The sequence below is a fragment of the Drosophila subpulchrella genome, chromosome 2R (assembly GCF_014743375.2).
Source record: "Drosophila subpulchrella strain 33 F10 #4 breed RU33 chromosome 2R, RU_Dsub_v1.1 Primary Assembly, whole genome shotgun sequence".
Lineage (NCBI taxonomy): Eukaryota > Metazoa > Arthropoda > Insecta > Diptera > Drosophilidae > Drosophila > Drosophila subpulchrella.
Genome location: NC_050611.1, coordinates 15,198,534 through 15,212,391, shown reverse-complemented (window position 1 = coordinate 15,212,391; position 13,858 = coordinate 15,198,534). Strand labels below are relative to the sequence as shown.

General features: G+C 40.3%; 1 protein-coding gene and 1 non-coding gene across 24 annotated transcripts in view; both read right to left on the bottom strand.

Moving 5' to 3' along the window:
* LOC119549532 (heterogeneous nuclear ribonucleoprotein L) overlaps positions 1–13,858 on the bottom strand; it is a 116,195-nt gene that overhangs the window by 33,977 nt on the left and 68,360 nt on the right. For 9 of the 23 annotated variants that reach the window (XM_037857657.1, XM_037857658.1, XM_037857662.1 and 6 more), the window contains exon 6: positions 10,684–10,755. The exons of 5 other annotated variants lie outside the window; for them this stretch is intronic. In XM_037857657.1, the coding sequence (XP_037713585.1) occupies positions 10,684–10,755 (72 nt within the window). Of the gene's footprint in view, positions 1–10,683; positions 10,756–12,024; positions 12,364–12,421; positions 13,439–13,858 lie in introns of those variants that run through there. 9 more of the 23 variants (XM_037857660.1, XM_037857664.1, XM_037857661.1 and 6 more) reach the window with 6 other exon arrangements.
* Trnae-uuc lies at positions 11,138–11,209 on the bottom strand. The gene has a single exon. It is a non-coding gene; the product is annotated as a tRNA-Glu (tRNA).

Genomic DNA, 13,858 nt, shown 5'->3' with positions numbered 1-13,858 from the left:
CACACATTATTCGCAGCTATCGATTGGAAAGTCAGACCGTTTGGCCTACGTGATAATGTTTGCCAATCCCGCACACTGCATTTATGCCGCTGCTGTGTGCTGAACCATTCATTGGATCAAATGCCACTCGGAACACAATTATCGCATCAACACCACCGCATAAAGGCGCATATTGCCCACGCAACGCGGCGGAAAGCATTTTCCAAAACCATGTTCATTTAGAGGCCAAAATGAAGAAGAATGGGCCAAAAGCACACACACACACATGTGCATTTGGGATGCAAATTGACCATGGCCAAATGGTAAATGGTAATGAAAACACCAAACGAGCGGTGCGAAAAATTGGGAAAAACTCTTTGTGAATGGCAAACCAAAGTGCACTACAACAGGTGAACAAAATGGTGCATTCATCAGATCTAATATTCGCTTTATTAGCCACTTTCCATGTTCATTTCCCTTGGTAAAATCCCCGATTGGAATTAGAAATTTATGACCACAAATTCCTTATCAATGGAACTTCTATAATCGCTTTATAGCGCTATCAATTTGAAGTACCTCAAGTAGATTATTTCCAATCTTGTGTACACTTTAAACCCCTCAAACATCCCTAATTATGTTTACTTTAACTTTGGCCATCGAGCGGTAATCGAATCACTTGCTTGAGGCATAAACAATTAAATCAGCTTAATTGAAAGATTGCCAGAGGGTCAATTAATACACGGACTTTGATTAGTTGTTATCGAATTTACCTACTACATTTACTTGAAATTTTCCTCGAAGCAAACTAGTTTCGAAGTAAACAAGTTTCCCAACAATCCCGAAACTCGGGCCATCAATTAAAAAACCTTTTTGCCAAAATTAGCGCACTCAATTAATTTGGGAAACGCTTTTCCCAACTCCTCCACCCCCTAGCCAACAAATATCCTAGTGGAGACAAGTTGCAGCTGCCACGCCCCCACCTTTTACCAACGCCCACGGACGTGCCCCTGTTCAAACACTCACACACACACACAGTGTACACCTTGACAGTGAGTGAAATTTCAATTAATCAAGCGGCGGAAGGGATCCCTCTGGACGGGTTAACCCGTGTCTACACAGCAACCGGAATCGACCCAGAAAACCAAGTAGATGAAGAGAAGGTGGATGCCACAAAATTTCCACCATTCCGCTTTTCCACCCAGAAAACTCAGAGAGTGAACGCAGAGCACACATTTCCCTTTCGCTCTTGCAGGTGGTGATTAGTCATTATTTATTTTAAAATCAATTAGGTTGCCTTGACGTGAGAGTGCAGGTTGGAAATAATGGGTCAGGGTATGATGAGGTTGGGGGAGGTACGATAAAAGTTCACGTCTCATTGGCAGGCAAAAACATTTTTGCACATAACTTTTGGCTTTCAGGTTTTGTGCTGAGTAATTTGGCAAATATTTGACATTTGTTTTGGTTCGATTGGTTGGCAAATTGAACAAATTTTTCCCCAAAATTGATTTCTCAAACAATTTTTTTTTGCCATTGCAGTAAAACAATAAGCCTCAGAAATTATTCTTTACATATGTCGAGGACTAATTGGCAATTACTTTGCCCGCAGAAAGCCACAATCAATATGCTTGAAATTTTGAATTGCTAAAGTTATAGAAATCTTGAGAGACCCCAGAGAAAACTAATTAACTTCTGCAAAATGCAACGAATTTGCTGTGACACCTGACAAATATTTGATTCGTAAATTATTGCAATCTGGTGGGATGCTGGTGGTGATGGCTCACCCAAAACGATGACTGTGTAATTGAACGAAAGAGGAAATGAATTCTGCATAGCTGATGAGCAATGAAGACATCTCCATCGCCTTTTGCCAAATGCAAATCAGCAAAATCGAGAGAGTCAATGTCAGTTCGCACCGAGTGCCAAGCCAAATGAGCAGAAATGTGAAAGGCAGGAAATTAAATTTACAAGAAATTGCACAACACCCAGTAGTCGGGTGGAAACTGTTGCACATCCAACTGCTAGGATATATAGCCTGCCATTGTTATTCTTGCAGGGGATTAGGCGATGGTATGGGGGTTCCTTAAGCAGAGCTGTCAACGTTTACAGATTGGTTTTTTGGTCAGCTGGCTTAAGGAAAACACAAACGACAAATCTGGGGAAAATCCCAGCTAACAAAGCGGAGAAGAAGCATAACTTTATATAAATTAGTTTTCACTTCTTTTGTTCATCTTTTAATAAATATTTAAAGATTATAAATAGAATATTTAATGGCCCATGAGATCTAATTCTTGACGCTCAAAGGCGCTCAGCTCAAGCCTCTTTAAGCCTGTGAAGTGCTGCAACAATTAAAACAAACTATACGGGCCATATGTGTTGTCCTTTTTTGCGACCCCGGGCAAAAGCTTATGAAATTAATCAAACAATGTTGAGCGGATGGATGGGTTGGGTGGGGGGGTAGCAGCTAAGGACTCATGTGGCAGCAGAACATGCATAAATCAGAGCCAGTTTTCCCTAGAAAATACATAGTTGTGTGTTGAATGAAACAACGTCCACAGAGATTTTGTCGTGAGCTGGCCAAAAAGTCAAAAGCTCGCCCGAGGGTTGCCCCCTGCGTTCTACGTTCCGCACAATTCCCATTCATCAGAGCCTCTTAGTTCAGAGTTGCCAGCTTGCCGAAAGAGGGGCCCATATAATAACGCTCTAATTTGCATGTGCAGCTGCAACTGCTGGATGATCAAATGAAAAATTTCAACGCATGTCACCATGTGTGGCGCCACGCCCAGCAAATGGAGCTTGGCAAATATTATATTTTAACGAAATTTCATTTAAAACGGAATTTATTCAGGCCCACAGTCGGTGGTTACAGCAGTGGTAAAGCTGCCCAAGGTTGCCCTCCATTAGGAGCACACTTTCCATTACATGCCATGGCAAAATGGCAAAGTTTAATTGAATAAGTTTCCTTTTTGTTTTTTTTTTAAGCCAGCTTGTCAGATGTTAGCCATGGGAGGGGAGGTATACAGTTGGTTATTTCTTCCCCTTGGCTGCAATTAACTTGAGTAGTGCATAATTCAGTCGACCGACCTCCTAAGATGTTTTTCCACTCGCGGCATCTCAGAGTCAGTTGCCATTTCCATTTCAATTCTTGCCCCATCCCCACATCCCACTTTAGTTTTTCCTACGATTGCAGGCATTTTGCTAATTCAATTTCCCGGCCATCAGCGACGTTTGCCATTCGCACTCGCGTTCGCGGTTCGCATTCATTGTGTTTGGGACAAGTTGCCTTGTCTTTTGTTACAGTTACAATTTCCCAACGTCAACAGTTAACAGCCGTTTTCCATACATATTGCGCAACTGCGGCAATGGCAACAAAGTGGCCGCAGGCCCTGCGAGAGCCCGACTTTGCCGACTTTTGCGACTTTTCCGACCACTAAAATTGTCGCTGGCTGCGCTAAAATTAAATGCTTAGTTGGACGACAACCGCCGATGACAGTTGCACAATGTCCCCGTCAGTCTTTTGTTTCCACATGCATGTAATCTGTCCCAGTGCGAGTGCGCTGCTCCTCGGTGGGCTGAGTGGCCGGAGATGCGGCGCCGCCAATTTACGTGGCATGCAACTTTGAGCCCTGACAACAGCAGCAAGAACAGAGGCAAGGGCCCAAGGTCCAAGGAACACGAGACTCTTGACATGTGATATTCGAACTTTGGCCCCTCGTTAAAGATTTCCTCCTCAGTGCAGCCCAATGGGCGGAAATGTTTCCACGAGGGAGAAACCAAATCAAAGCATTCGCTGGTGATGTTTCCACCACTCATCACTCATACGCAGTGTTGTCTGTGCTTTAAAAGTTAAATTAATTGATTACTTCTGACAGTTTTTTACAAGATATTTTAATCGTTGTAAATTTAATATTTTTAAACATTTAACTATTTACTATAATTAAAAATAAATATTTTAACAATTTATTTAAGGAGACTGAAATTCCTCCATTCATCACTCATACGCAGTGTTGTCTGAGCTGTACAATTTATATTAATTCATTAGTTCTGATAATTTTTTTTAAAGGTATTTAACCCTTGCAAAATTAAATATTCATAATAAATAAAATATTAAGTATATTAAAAGAAAATTTTTTGAACAATTTACTTAACAAAGACTGAGAGAATTGTATAACAACTTATTTAAAATTCTTTATTACGTTTCTATTATAATTAAGATCAATCCCAAAGAACTCTGGAGTCTGTGCGTCCTATTAAATAACCATTGTCAAAACTAAAAGGGCAATGAATAAATAGGATATTACTAAATGTTTTCTTTCTTGTATAAATATGTTTATCCTATACAAAAGTAAATAACATTTAAAACCCTCACTAAGAATATAAATCAAAAGGCAGCTTAAATGAATTGCTTGCTTCCCTTTCAGACTCAATTAAATTGTGTTGAATAATCCATTTATATCACATTTATATTTACCAAAGCCACAATCAATTAATTACCAAGCCCAACCAGAAATTATTTATGTATTTATATGATATTTTGTGAATAGCTAAATTTCCTTTTCAGCCACTATGCAATCTGTCAACTGATATCTGCCCTCTTGGATTCCTTCCGCTTACCCGAACGAACGATAGATTCGCCACTTATTGTCCTGCCCTCCATCGCAATCAACATTTCGAGGAGGCATCACAGAAAGCTACACTCAATTACGCACAATGACGAGATGACGAGATGCCAGCGATGATGGCCAAATTGCTGGCAATATTTTCCCAGCAACCGACAAGTATGGGACTGGCTGGCTGGTTGGTTGGCTGGGATGATGGCAGTTAAACAATCGGAAAATGTCAGGCCCCCCGAAAATGGCCAATGGCTTGTCAGATTCAGATTTGGATCGAGTGTGGGGAGAGGAAGTGCGGTGTGGGGTGTGAAAAGCGGCTGCAAGTGCCAAAACTCGCCAATTATCGATGTCCGGAGAGACGGACAGCAAAGTGCAGCAGCAGCAGCAGCAGCAGCACCATCACACAGCACAAAAGCCACTCGAACAGAGCCGACAGAAGCCAGAAAATAATAAAGCAAAATTATTATCTGGCCAGAAATGTTTCAATAACAGTCAGGGCCCCACAAAGACACTGTGACAGGGAGCCCACCGACAACAATGGCAGCCCAGAGATGGCCAAGATAGCTGGGGATTGGAATCGGGCTAGGGGTAAATGTTGGGCTTCCTCAATTTGCGGCAGTCTGTTGCCAATATTTCGCAATAAAACACCCCTGCCCTCCGCCCTTCCCTTATGGCTGGTTCCACAAAAAAAAAAAAGGTACACGAGATGATGTGTTGATGGCAGATACGATTGGAGTACCCCGGCATATATACACAAGTCGGCGCAGCAGCAGCAGCATAACAATTGAAAAACACTCAGTAACTGAAATCGAGCTCAAGTAAGTAACTTTCCGTCACAATACCGCCTGCAGCAGATGCTGCCCCCATCTTCACCTAGTTTTTCTACTCGGCATTTCGCTTTTTTTTTTTTCGCTGATAACTTTCAAATGCAATGCCGCAGGCTGTTATGGCATGGCAATAATGCAAAACACAACTGCGGGCTGGGCGAGACGGCAAATTCTGACGTTCAATTTCTCATAAAAGTTTTCCCCTGGCAGCTGAAGCAACACCAGGGAACAACGGGAGCAGGCTTCGCAGGACAAGCTGCTGGAGAAGAAAAATATATGACATACAATTCAAACTTGGGAATTGCATTGCATGTTGCTGAATTTTTGATAAAAAGCTCGAATTGTGGGCGGAATTGATGATGCCATCAGCTGGGAGATGCTCTCTAGCTCTCCAAGAGGCTGAAATTCCAAGTTCCGATTCAAAAGCACGCAGCGTGCACTGGAAAAATTGCTAAGCTCTAAGGATTGTTATAAAGTAAATGGAAATTGCATTTGATGTGGTTCGCACTTGAAAAATTGCAACATTTATATTTGTTATAACAAATAAACTAAGAGTTCTTAGTGATAAAAATATCGATATCAATATTTTTATATCGAATAATTTATTTAATCTTAGGCATAATTCACATTGTTAATAAATATTTTTAAGACTATATCTTTATTTTCATCTTTAAAAGTAAAATATATTTCCTAAAATTCCTATCTACTCATTATTTGTTTCCATACCCATATATGTAACTTGAAAACATTAAATCTGACTATATATTTGTTAATTGTTTTTATACCCTAATCATTTAAAACCATTAAATCTGGACTGAAACTGGTTAAGAAAAAGAAGTAGGTTAGGTTTTTCAATTTTATCCTAACAAGATAAAGATCTAGAGTTCATTCTCGAAATAGTTGTTGAATAACTACACCTCATAATAAAATACTAAGCATTCTTAATCTTTCTTAATTTATTTTCTTAATATTTTTTCCCTCTGTAAGCCTATCCACAAAGAGTAGTCAGAAGAGCACTTGCGTTAAAATTAAAAACACTTCCTACCACGCCGGAAACAGCAGTAAAGCGAGCCGCAATGGCAGACCAAGCTGCTGTAGTCACGCTCCCATTTACAGTTGTTCCAGCCAACCGCTCGAGGCAACTCGAAACTTCCGGCCGGGATGTTGGCCATTTTGTTTTTACAGGCGCGCCCTGTCGAATGGATTTGCGCCTCCTTGGGGACCGACGGCTTTCACGCATTTCATTCGGAACCCCAGAGACCAACTCTCTGAGTGACTGTAGCCTGTGACCCGCTTTTGGGAAATCTACCGGCTTAGAGGTGTGAACGATTGCCGAGAATCAGTGAGACAGGTCCCCGTCCCCAAGCACAGGACAAAGGCCCATAAATATGCTAATCATTATGAATTGCAATTGAAATTGCACTGGGATAAGTCCCGGCAATCATTTCTCTTGCTTAGCATACTTTTTGGGGCTTCCGGGTCGTTATGGCATGCTAATTAACAAAGCGGCTATGTGAAACTTTGCAGTTAATGCACACTACAGACTTGGCTTCCTCAATGCGCTTTAACTTTAAGGGAAAACTCAAAAAAATTGTAATTTTAATTAACCTCACTGGCATATGGCGGGGGCAAACCGCAGGGTAAAATTATGCAAAAGAGAAGAACAGTCGAAAAAATTAAATAAATAGAAGGCAAGAGGGGGCGCGAAGGCAACGAGCACATCAGATTAAAAAGTAAACTTTTTAATAAAAATCACTTTAGCATTTCATTTGCTTTGCTCAAAATGAAGAACCCGAAAAAAACTTTGTGGTAAAATTAAAAATACTTATTTATGCAGCAGCAAGAATAACAAAAGTGCCAGCATAAAATATAAATAAAATAATGAAAAGAAAGGAAAATAAAAGAAAAGAAAAGGGAAAATGTTGTTTCACAGCAAATAATGAAAAGCGCTCATTGTGGTTAAAAAATAAAATGGAGGAAAGGCCAAAGAGCTGCGAATGCAGTCGAGAAAGATAATACATAGAAATTTATTTGTATAATATAAGGGGCCAGAGCGCAAAACAAAGGCAGCAACAAATTTGCATATTAGCCGCGGTTTCGGGGGAAACTCTTAACGAAAGTTGTTCGAGGAAAATAAAAACTTTAGCCAGCCTAAACAAAGCCCAAAAACACAAGGTTGCCCTGAAGATTTTGGGGGCCAGCGAAGATTGCTTCCGCTACTTTCTTGCCTTATATATTTTATTACTCCTCTTGTGCCTGGTAAATCACCACTAAAAGTGAGTCCAAGTCCAAGAAACGGATTCACTGCAAATTAAACACGAAATTGAATTCTGCTCATCATAATTTCCCCAAGGATGCTTATTAGGCAGCCAAAGAAAGCCCGCTACAGGCCCCAAAGCCCCAAAGAATACACTTCGCATTCGCCTTTGAATGTGGGAATTCTTACTCGGCGTTGTCATAAGTGCAACTGAGACTGGGCTTGCTGTTATTTTCTGATTAGGCCAGGGAAGTCAGGGAAGACATGCATAATCCAAGGGGAAATTGACAAAGGGAGAACAGCGGACGGAAAAGTGATCAGCTATGCATAAACTCATCTGGCAGGTCGGTGGAAATAATGGGGTGAGCTCGGAGGATACGTTATAAAAAGGAAGCACATACCAATAAATAATTGTCAATTCTGTTTATCAGAGCTTGCAAATCATTAAACATTAACTATCAATCGAAAACATCAATATCTAAATAATTAATTTGCATTCTAAACTACTTGTTTAACTTTCGCTTTTCTCTAATAAATTTATCATGAGCACAACAGTGCAGAATCAAACTCGTTGATTGGCCCGCTCTGCAGCTGTAAATTAACTCAGCCAAGAACAAATCATCTAATAGGAAAAGGCAACAAATGGTCCAATCATGGAAAAATATTTGCCAACACGAAACATATTTAGCTCGGCTCTTAACCACATATATTTAGCCCCGAGCATGCCAAAAACCACTAGCAAACATGCAACCAACCAAGAAGAAATGTTGGGGGTTAAAGCAAACAGAAATAAAATAGAGTGAACCGAAAAAGAAATAAAATAAAATATAAAAAAAAAACAGAGCGAAACAAACTCTTCGAATGAATCCATTACACTTTGAACTCTCCCCCACTTTTGCTGGGTGCTCTTTCAAATCAATTGAATTTCGACTTTTTAGCTGGAAGCAACCGAAAACTTTATACCAACAAAAAAGGTGGCAGGAGTACACAATGCCAAATGCCGTGGCCATGGCCAATTATCAAACAAATAGCATGGATAAGAAAATTTGCTTGCAAAAGTTTACCAAATTCTGGGCGAAATTGAGGGGGTTTAGGGGATAAGGTCAGGGGCCACCGCTTACTATCGAAAATCAACGAAATAACTCCCAGGAATACAACAAAGAGGAGCCAGCAGCAGTGGCCGAAAAGTTTTTCCCAACTCCCCACAGTATTTGCAATATATATAAAGAAACTTCGCATAGGGGTTGGGATGGTCTTACAGAAGAGATAGGAATGTGTAGATAGGGATGGGGATGGGGTTCAAACCCCAAGCCTCTAATTGAAACCTAGGCAACGACGACGAGAACTTAAACTTTTGCGTAAAATGCAATTAAAAGCAGCAGCCAAGCATCAGTTAGAGACGGATTTTTACTTAATCTTCTGCATCAGTTTGTCTGTCCCCAAAGCCCAGAGCACCGAAAACCAGGGACCTTCGAAGTGGGACGAAGTTACCCGGCAATTGTTGTTTGCCAAGGAAACTTTGAGCCCGGCCTAATGCAAAGGCAGGCCAATTTGAAATGTTATTTACGCACAACAAATTAGAACATCCACAGGAAGGCAGGCGCAGGCGGCAGAGGCTGTAGATTTTCTCTGGCAAAAATTATAAACGAGCCGGCATATCCGCAGGGCAGGTTACATAAGTTTTGATAACCAGCAACGGTAGGATGCTGCCGAGGTTTTTAGTTTATAGTTTGCGGCTTTCAGATAATGCAAAAGTTGTAACTAGGTGCGGCCCCGAGGCGTCGAGTTTCCTTTAGCTGAAAAAGTTTCACTTCCAAACGATCGATAAGCAACAAAGTAAGTGTGCGTCCAAATTAAGCCAACGACTGAAGCGCCTTAATTAAGGGATTAGTTTCGCCTTTTTGGAATCCTTTCCCCTTGATTTGCGGCCAGGCCGCATTTATCATTTTATTGCCAAAAAAGAAAGACGAGGAAAGGAAAGGAACGGAAAGGCCGGAAAAGCAACTCACCGACCCAGTTCTGGTGGCTTTCGTTGGAAATTTCACACTTCGATACTCGCAATTGAAATAGAAATGCTCGGAAATGCTGGGAAATGCTAGGAAATACTCGAAATGCTATAAAAAATCAATTAATTTTGCACTTCGCACGCACACGAGCGCAGAGACTGCTGGAAGCCAAATCGATTTGGGGGAAAAATGGAGAGTGTTGATGGTCTTGGCAGGCCACAAAGTCGGCATCGAAATGAAGACACATGTTCGTACAATAATATTGAACAACCACCACCACCACCGCCCACTTTATACAGCTCTCATTTCCTTTTGCAGTTCTATGTGACACTATTTTTTCCTCTTTTTTTTCCCCTTAGGAAACTGATTTTCGCTTAGAGTCACGTTTTAGGGCCCAAACAAGTCCAACATTCGATTATTTGTTGACTCAAAAGTTTGCCTTAATAGAATTCTCGAGCAAGGGAAATTGGGTCGAGTGTTTGTCGCTCTCATAAGCGAGTTAATTAGGATTACACTCTGGTTCGCCTTGGCTCATAATTTTGCATTTAATTGCGCATATGTCGGGCTAGAAAATTGTAATGATTGCATTAAGAGCCTGCAATTAGAAGAACTTTTCCCCCAGCCAGGTGTGAATCGGTGTGCGAGTGAGTGTGTGCGACTGTGTGTCTCCCTTAATTGGGTTCTCAACGGCTAAAGGAACTTAACTTATGTGGCAACTACAAGAGATCCCAACAATATGAATAACGTAAAACAATAAATAATTCAAATATTTCAACGCAACCAAACAATCAACAAACACACGCACCAACATAGTTTGGGTTTTTGTTTCTTATTTTTTTTTTCGGTTCGGGAATAGGGAATGAAAATTAATGAGAAGGTGGGTGGGTGTGGGGTGTTGATGGGTTGGTATCTGGTATTTCTTTGGGAAGGTGTCTGAGAGGTCAGGGGGTACAACATTTGTCAGCTAAACAGAAACTACAAATGAATAGGCGCCTTCTACTCACTGTAGGGCTGAGGTCGTGTACCGTATAGAGGCTCCTGCAGTAATGGCGAGCGGCCATTTCCAATCTCCTTAACTGAAATGAGATAAGAGCAAATGGCAAACAGTTTGCGCGTGATAAATGTATCCACAAATTTGTTGAATTTCTGTTTGGTTTGGTTTTTGGTTGGTTGTTTGGTTGGTTGCTTTTTGTTGTTGTTGTTGTTGTAGTTGTTTTTGTAGTTGTTGTTGATGTTGTTGATTGGTTGGTTGTTTGGCATTTGTTGTGGTGTGTGTATCTGTGGCGTTGCTTATTCATTTCCTTTTTCTTTTCTGTTTTTTCTGTATTTCTTTTTTTTTTTTTGGGAATACCACTAAAGGCTAACTAGAAAAAACCACCCATGTGTATGTGTGTTTGATATCCGGTTAACCTCTAAGAAATGAGAAAGAAAAAGAAAAAAAAAATGTGGCAAAAAGTTTTCCCATACCGGGAATCGAACCCGGGCCTTCTGGGTGAAAGCCAGATATCCTAGCCACTAGACCATATGGGAGCCACAAGTGACCAGCTCCCAATTCCGTAGTTTCTTTTACTTAGCTTTAAGCACCAGAACAGAAAATACCCAGAAGAGTCATCAGATTGTTCATAAATAAAATTCAAGCTAATATTTTGTGTTTTGTACAGTTGCTACCGCGTTATTCATTGCCTTGCATGCCAATGAATCAGTATATTTATATAATATAGTAGAACGCAAAGAAAAAACATTCCATCAGAGAACCAAGTTGGGGTAGGTCAGTCAAACAAGCTATCAACACAAATAATAAAACAAAGAAATACAATTCAGAAACTCACGCCAGCCAGCCAGCTTATATAATACATTTTAAGTGGATTAATTTATGACAGCCACACAGCATTTTAGCAAAAACGAACTGGACACCGATGAGCCATACGTCACGGGCCAAGATAAAAGGCGACAGCCCCATAAATCAAGCGCTTTCTAAGCAAGATTATCGGGAATTAGGTATTAAGTATACAGTGGAGAACGTCATCTAGCTATCTAGAAAATCCATCACAATGGTTACTCGACCTGCATTATATTGCGAATTTTCGCCAGCCTGTTTGGGTTGTTCACACGCTCCGGCAAAGTTTCGGTTTCAGGGCCAACATCTAGTGCCCAACCTGACCAAAACAACCAGCAATCGCTCAATGGCGACCCCAATAACTACATACACCACCTCTAATGGCCCAACAACGAGTTGTTCAGAACCTGTTTAACTTATTTATTTGTTTTTGTTTCACCCCACTAGTTCGCCAAAATGTTTTGACCAGCGCAATGCAATTAATTTTTTATGTACAGCATTTTGCGTTTGTTTTATTGACTTTTTATGGTTAAATGGACTAATGATTTACATCGATTGCCAGGTTAGAGAAATTCATTTTAACGGCCTTGGGATATTAAATTAAGTGGTTGTTTGGTCTATTCGAAAGAACAATGTTCTGGACAAATTGATTTGTAAATCCATCTATCACAAAAGTGTTTCACAATTATGTGATGGTGAGTTTTCTGATCTTAAGTGAAATATATTTTCTTATGAATTAGATCTAAGTACAGCAGATATTTATTGTGAGAAGGTTTCTTAAGTTGTGCTGGGGGCCTGGACATTTTACAATTGCTTTGGGGGCTGGATCTGACTTCGCACTTAAAAGCTATGAAATGGTTTGTAGTTAGACATAGGGTTAGATTAGAGTGCTTCAACTGACTCACCTCCGGCACAGTCGCTGTGTAGTCGACGCCTCTCATCTCGATGTATACCACCTCTGAGACCGGCCGGGCACAAAATCAAAAGCGGGGTTTCGGTGCCCGGCGGTGGGAACTACATACATGAGATACGATAGTACCGATACCGAAAGCGATAGCGATACCGACCGACTAATACCACCAGCGTACATATACAACTCTCTCTACAGGCCCCAAAATCAGTGGCGATAATAATACGAGTATGGTATAGGGCTATGGCTGACATAACTTTGAACAGATCCCAATGGTAAATGTTTACCCAGTCGGTTTTTGTTTTTAATTTTTTTTTTTTTTTTTGATAATTATGTTTCGTTAATAACATTGTAAATTAAATAAACTTCGAGTTCGAATTGAAAGCTGTGGTTCATGGTATGATAAATAGAACAAAAAGTATATGTATATATATTATACATGAGATCTCCAACAAGCAGTTCTATATGATTCGTATTCGGGACCGGTCTCTCGGGTTTCAATCGCGATTCGTCGGATTGTCAACACATCAGGCACAGCAACAACCACAATTGGCAACATACTCGCTCAAATGTATATCTCCGGGTTTATTCCGATATATATATAGTATATTATAGTGTATGTTTCAGTTTTATGCAATTAAAATTCAAAAACTTTTGCAACTTGGGCCGTCAAAATCTTGTGCGGCACTCAAACAACATTTCAAGGATCTGTTCAAATACGACTTTGCTTTATAACGACAACTAATTGCTGGGGTTGTAATGGCAGTTGTACTAGTGGCATTAGCAGTAGTATTAGTGCCGGTAGTATCTTTGATGGCGGTATCTGAACTCTGGAGCTTCTGGGCTCCATTTTCGTTGCGGCGCCGTTGCGATGCTCCAATTCCAATTTCCATTTCATGCCATGGTATCCGTAGTATCCGTAGTATCCGCCTCTCCGCCGAATTTTCCCACTTTTCCGCTCGCTCCTCGGCTGCATCATCAAGTGCAACAACAACAGTGCCTTGCATCTCTCCTGCACACAGACAAACACAAGCGAGATAGAGATAGATAGTAGATAGTGTTGGTTGTGATTTATTTTGATTTTTGATTTTTGATAGTGAGAGAGAGACAGTGAGAATTCTTGCAAAATTTTTAGTTTGTTTCTGCGAGTTTCGTTTTTGTTGTGATGCTTGGTCCTGCCCAAAGAGTTATTTTTAAATACATATATCTATACTTTATTTTTATAATATATATTTTTTTTTGCATTTTCGTGGTTTTTGAATTTCAGTTTTATTTTTATTTGATTTGATTTGGTTGTATAGATTGCATAAAATTGAATGATATTTCAAAAGAATTTGAACTTTTTCTTGAATTTGGTGCATTTTTGCTTAGACTTTAGATATTTTTTTTGTTGGTTGCATTCTGTTGTTGTTGTAGCTGTTGTTGTTGTAGT